Raw genomic sequence first — 5,974 nt, forward strand, 5'->3', positions numbered from 1 at the left:
CACGGGCTCTAGGCACGTGGGCTTCAGTAGCTGTGGCGTGCGGGCTCAGTAGTTCTGGCGCGTGGGCTTAGTTGCTCTGTGGCATGTGGGATCTTCCCGGACCAGGGCTTGAACCCATGTCCCCTGCATCGGCAGGTGGATTCTTAACCACTGCACCACCAGCGAAGTCCCTGTCCTTATTTAAAGGTCACCATTAGGTATACTTAGAGCATAAGTATATACCAACCTCATGTCCAGATTTTCAAAATGTGAAGATAAATGGACAGGTAGCTGTAAAGATGTGATGTATTAGATGTTGTAGAAGATATTAAACAATTAGAGGGTCTAGTGGGTGGTAAACTTCTGTCTGTATGCCCTTGCACGGTCAGTGGCCAGGCAGACCTGTGAATTTCCGGGCTGCGGTTGGAGGAGACACCGTCCAGGACTGAACTGAAGTCCTGGGTTGCTGACAGAGTCTCCCCAGACTTCAGGCCTTAGACAGACTCAGGAGTCTTTGTCAGGACACAAAGGCAGCTTCACTGTACAGGTTACAGTGCCGTCAACGTACGACTGTATGATGTTCATACGTTTTGGTCAAGTATCTTCACCTCAAGGGCTCTGTTCTAAAGAGATACCAGAACCTAAAACAGGACAACACAGAAACATGGAGGAAAGACAGACCGAGTTAGTTTAACAGCGTGACCATCCGACCCGACGGCGTTTCAGACTCTCGGCCGCTGAGCAGGGCCAGGCATCGGAGGCAGACCACTCAGGTCATGGGGCGCACGGTGGGAGAGCCGTGTCAGGGGAGCAGAAATGACACCAAGAGGGAAAGCAGAGGGATCGTGTGGTTTATCTCGTCCCTAAAACATCAGGAGCAAATAGGTATTGCCAGGTAGGGGCGTTTGTGTCGAGTGCAGAGTGGGGGAAGGGTGTGTGAGGTGGAGCAGATCCTCTGCTACAGAATTTCTCAAAGTTAATTTTTAAAGTTAGATACATTCGTGAGTAACTATGTTCATTGTAAAGAAAAGTTTAAAACCTCAAGGTACGTTATCTGTCCAGTAAGGGGTGGGTCAAAGAGAAGGTCCCGGCGCCAGGTCAGATTACGTTTTTGAACAACTGCCATCGCCGACGCCATGGTTAAAATGCGCACGGCGAGAAAATAGATACAAGACCAGGGTGGCGCTTGTCCTGTTTGTTGGATGTGTCTGTGTTCTTCTTACATGGATTAAAAAACCCACAGACCCACAAATCAAGACACCAACGTGTTAGTAGTAGTTATCCCTACGTTTCCAACTGTGGCACTTTTCCTGGTTCTTTGTCGTGTTTTTTAAGTATTCTGCGTTTAGGGCCTGTTTCACCGTCACAGTCTTTGTGTTCAGCGGTGCCTCCGTCTGCACTGTGTCCCTCCCAAAGTGGCCTTTTTCCAGTCGTCCTGCGTTTGCAGCCTGGACAGGAGAATGAGAGTCATTCCTGTTCTGGAGTTTTCCAGCAGGCGCCCTGGTGAGGCCCTTTAGGGCCTGAGTGCCGGGCAGAGGCCCCATCACCCAGCAAGCAGCCCCCCCACCTCCCCCCTCGGGGATGCTCCGCCTGCGGGCTGGGCTGACCAGAGGGTGTTCATTTTCAGGCGGCTGATGTGTCCACGGCACCAGCACGTGGTCTGGGGAGGTCTCCCGTGGGGCCGTGGATTCCCTTTCTGGCTGGCTTCGTCTGCGTTCACGGGGGTGTGGGGAGGGAGAGGGGAGGATCTTCCGAGGAAACTGAACTTGGCCCACGGAGCAGTGCTCCCTTTCGCTCTTGGGTTCAGACTGGTCCATAGCCTCCTTCCCGCGACTGCCCTGTATGGACACGGGAGGACCAGCGAGTGTCCTGATTTGCCACCTCCGGGCTGGGGAGGCCACACACAGCAGCCTGGTCGCCCTTATGCCCCCCAGAACCACAGCCAAGAGGCCCGCCGGGTGTTAGTACAAGATCCCGCCTGCGCGAGCCCGGGTCCCCGAGGCAGGCCCATGAGAAAAGCGCCTCACACTCTGGGCCAGGCGCTGTCGTTGTCCTAGACGAGGGGCCGAGGTGGGGCGGCAGCGGAGGCGGGGGGTGCGGGTCCAGGTCCGGGGGTCGTTGCCCTCGGACGCCGGCTCGTGAGGCCGTGGCTTCTGAGCTTGCGGTTAGGGCTTCGTAACTAGACCCTGGGCAACTCCAAAACCTGGTCACAGTCCGCTTGAGGGAGTGCTTGACCAAGTGAACAAACAAGTGCCTGAATCGTCTCCGGACCGAGACAATCCCATCCACCGAGCACCCGCCTCCCCTGTGTCCGCAGGCGACCTGAGCGTCTCGGCCGAGCGCCTGAGTGAGAAGCGGTCCCCCAGCGACTTCGCCCTCTGGAAGGCCTCCAAGCCCGGGGAGCCATCCTGGCCGTGCCCCTGGGGAAAGGTGGGCGCCCGGGCCTAGGGCCGTCACCCCCCTCCCTTCCTGGGACTTGCATCTTCCCCTCCACGGCTGGGGTGGGGGCACCGGACCGCCTCGGAGTCCCCTCTGTCCCGACAGTCTCTGACCCGGGGTACTAGGGGACGGATCCGCCCTCCGACATCCCCTGTGACAACAGTCCTGGTGGCCCAGAGCTGCGGGAAGGGGTGTCGGGAGCGGGGGGTTCCTCGGCCTTCGCGAAGCTTGTTGTGACCTTTACAGCCTGGGGCCCCATTCGTCTTTTCGTGTGTGGGACTTGACCCTCGTTCCCATAGAGCTCAGGGGTTCTGAGGGGCGTGGACAGGGGAGCGAGTCCCGGCCCGTCACGGGGGGTCAGGGCGCTCACCACGTTTGGGTCCCTAGGGGCGTCCAGGGTGGCACATCGAGTGCTCGGCCATGGCGGGCACCCTCCTCGGAGCCTCAATGGACCTTCACGGAGGGGGCTTCGACCTCCGCTTCCCCCACCACGACAATGAGCTGGCGCAGTCGGAGGTAGGGGCCGAGGTCGCCGTCCTGGGCACGGTGGGGGGGCGGCGAGGTGCTCCCCAGCAGAGCCTGGCCTCCACGTCAGGGGCTCCGAGCCGCGTTGTTTAGTCCGGCTCGTGTGTGGGCAGCCTGGCCCCTGGCAGCACAGGCCTGGATTCACACCGGACGGCACTCCTGCACGTCAGGTGCCCAGAAAGCGGCCGGCACCCTCTGTGCGGCCCGCAGCGGCACCCCTGACCCCCGCTCCCGCCCTGTCCACTCAGGCCTACTTTGAAAACGACTGCTGGGTCAGGTACTTCCTGCACACGGGCCACCTGACCATCGCCGGCTGCAAGATGTCCAAGTCGCTCAAGAACTTCATCACCATTAAAGACGCGCTGAAGAAGCACTCAGGTAAAGAGGCCCGGACGCTTCTGTTGTCGGAGGCGTGGGGACCGAGCTGCTCGGGAGGGTAAGGAGCCCCGCGCCTCTCTCCCCAGCCCGGCAGCTGCGCCTGGCCTTCCTCATGCACTCGTGGAAGGACGCGCTGGACTACTCGGCCAACACCATGGAGTCGGCGCTGCAGTACGAGAAGCTCCTGAACGTGGGTCCCACCTCCCCGAGGCAGCTCTGGTCCAGCACAGTGGGAGGTGGTGCCCGCTCCCCGCGTCCCCCGGAGAGAACGGGACGCGGCCAAGGCCACTAAGCTCTGGGGGGAGGCCAGCTCCGCGCCACTTTCCCGAGACAGCTCATGTCGCGTGTGGCACCTTTCATTCAGCCCCACCCGCTGGCTGCACCTCAGGGGCCCCGAAGGCTGAGACCGGACCCACTTGTCTCGCAGGAAAACCTTTCCCTTCCCTTCCTACACCTGTGTGACATTCAGATCGCACCTGCAGTGGAGGCACGTCGGTAGAACAGCTCTTTCCCAGCTTTCTCTGGGATGGAAAGGTCTGAATGCTCTTAAAAGGAATCTTCACATTTTAGGAGTTTTTCTTAAACGTGAAAGACCTCCTCCGAGCCCCCATCGAGGTAGCCGGTCAGTTTGAGAAGTGGGAAGACAAGGAAACAGAGCTGAACGAGAGGTGAGGCGGCACCTTCTCTCCGGGGCCCACGGGCAGTCCCCGCAGCACGCCCGCCAGCGGGGAGGCCGGTGGCGCCGTCCCTCCCGTCCGTGCAGAGCCACGCTCAGGACGGGCCGCTCCGGGAAGGTCGTCCGTCTGACGCCCCCACCTTCCTCTTCCGCTTCCCGTTCAGCTTTTATGACAAGAAGGCCGCGGTTCACGAGGCGCTCTGTGATAACGTCGACACGCGCACCGTCCTGGAGGAGATGCGGGCTCTGGTCGGCCAGTGCAACCTCTACATGGCAGCGCGGAAGGCCGCGAGGAAGAGGCCCAACCGTGCCCTGCTGGAGAGCATCGCCCGGTACCTCACGCACATGCTGAAGGTGAGCCCCGCTGCGACGGCGCCAGTGCGGGCCCGCGGGTCATGGGAGCCGCGCCGCGCTGTCCTCAGGTCCTGCCGCGCCTGTGCCCGAGACAGCAAGCCCCCCGCCCCTGCCCTCGCTCCGAGCAATTTCGCCTCTTTGCCTTTGTACCTCTCTCCTGCCTTTGGCTCTCTGCATTTGCCAACAAATATATAGTCATTTAGGTACAATACAGCACTGTTATTGAAAAATGAGAAAAACACATGGAAAAAATTTAAATAATCTCCTTTCCCACCTCCCAATTCTAACTAACTGCTATTAACATTTTGGTGCATGTCCTTTCAAGCTTTTTCTTACGGTAGTAAATATTCTTACTGTATGTCCCTCTGCCTGGGTTTCACGTCATTACTCGTTTAGGTGGAGCACACTGTCAAGTTATTTTTGAAAAAGAGGTGAGTTTCTTGAAAATGTGCATGTTTGAAAACGTCCTCATTTAATCTCCGTAATTAATTGATAGACTGACTGAAAATATAATTTCAGATTAAAAAAACCTTCCCTCATATGTTTGGAGGAATTTTTCCATTATCTACTTGATGCCAGAGTTCTATTGAAAAGTCTGCTGTTATCCAAAGCCTGTCTTTTTCTTTCAGATACTTGTAGGATCTTTACTTTATCCCCAACATTTTGAAATTTTAAAATGTGTCTTTGTGAGGCTCTTTTCTCATTAATCGTGCTGGGCACCTAATAGATCCTTGCGATCTGGAAAGTATGTCATCATTTTCATTTAAGGAAATGGAATATATTTTAAATATCTAAGAGTTCATTCTTCTTCTCTGCATTTTCACTGTCTGCAAATCACCCAAATGTCCATCAAGTGATAAAAGGATGAATGTGAAATATCCATACATGCAATATTATCCAACCATAAAAAGGAATGAAGTACTGATAATGCTGCAACACGAATGAATCTTGAAAACATATGCTAAATGACAGAAGCCAGACACAAAGGCCACATATTATACAATTCCACTTAGGAAATGTCCAGAATAGGTAAATGCATAGAGACAGAGGGTAGATTAGTAGTTGCCAGGGTCTGGGGAGAAAGAATGAAGAGTGATTGCTTATGGGTATGGGGTTTCCTTTTGAACGCAGTAGACTGAACAGATGATGTAACTAGAATTACATAGTGATGATGGTTGCACAACCTTGTGAATACACTAACAACCACTAAAGGGCTTCCCTGGTGGTGCAGCGGTAAAGAATCCGCCTGCCAATGCAGGGGACAGGGGTTTGAACCCTGGTCCAGGAAGATCCCACATGCTGCAGAGCAACTAAGCCTGTGCACCACAACTACTGAGACTGCACTCTGTAGACCCCGTGAGCCTCAACTACTGAAGCCAGCGTGCCTAGAGCTCGTGCTCTGCAACAAGAGAAGCCACTGCAATGAGAAGCCCGCACACCGCAACAGAGTAGCCCCCGCTCGCCACAACTAGAGAAAGCCCACGCACAGCAACAAAGACCCAACTCAGCCAAAAATAAGTAAATTAATTAAAAAAAATAACCCCAATAAACTGTTCATTTTGAAAGGGCGAATTTTATGGTATGTGAGTTATACCTCAAATTTTTCCTTTTTTGGCCATGCCA

General features: G+C 55.4%; 1 protein-coding gene across 1 annotated transcript; it reads left to right on the forward strand.

The window, feature by feature from the left end:
• Positions 1-1,115: 1,115 nt before the first annotated feature.
• On the forward strand, positions 1,116-4,546 carry LOC112067580 (cysteine--tRNA ligase, cytoplasmic-like). The gene is made up of 7 exons (XM_028488128.1): positions 1,116-1,133; positions 2,149-2,409; positions 2,806-2,934; positions 3,192-3,321; positions 3,408-3,511; positions 3,892-3,989; positions 4,162-4,546. Exons 1-7 carry the CDS (start codon positions 1,116-1,118, stop codon positions 4,544-4,546), a joined length of 1,125 nt encoding a protein of 374 aa, XP_028343929.1.
• The last annotated feature ends 1,428 nt before the right edge of the window (positions 4,547-5,974 follow it).

The sequence above is a fragment of the Physeter macrocephalus genome, chromosome 4, assembly GCF_002837175.3.
Source record: "Physeter macrocephalus isolate SW-GA chromosome 4, ASM283717v5, whole genome shotgun sequence".
In the NCBI taxonomy this organism is placed as follows: Eukaryota; Metazoa; Chordata; class Mammalia; order Artiodactyla; family Physeteridae; genus Physeter; species Physeter macrocephalus.

Bases quoted from the DNA above. Each gene is read 5' to 3' on its own strand.
- LOC112067580 (XM_028488128.1), top strand. The intron at 2,935-3,191 runs GTAGGGGCCGAG...CTGTCCACTCAG, and splicing joins ATGAGCTGGCGCAGTCGGAG to GCCTACTTTGAAAACGACTG. The intron at 3,990-4,161 runs GTGAGGCGGCAC...CTTCCCGTTCAG, and splicing joins GAAACAGAGCTGAACGAGAG to CTTTTATGACAAGAAGGCCG.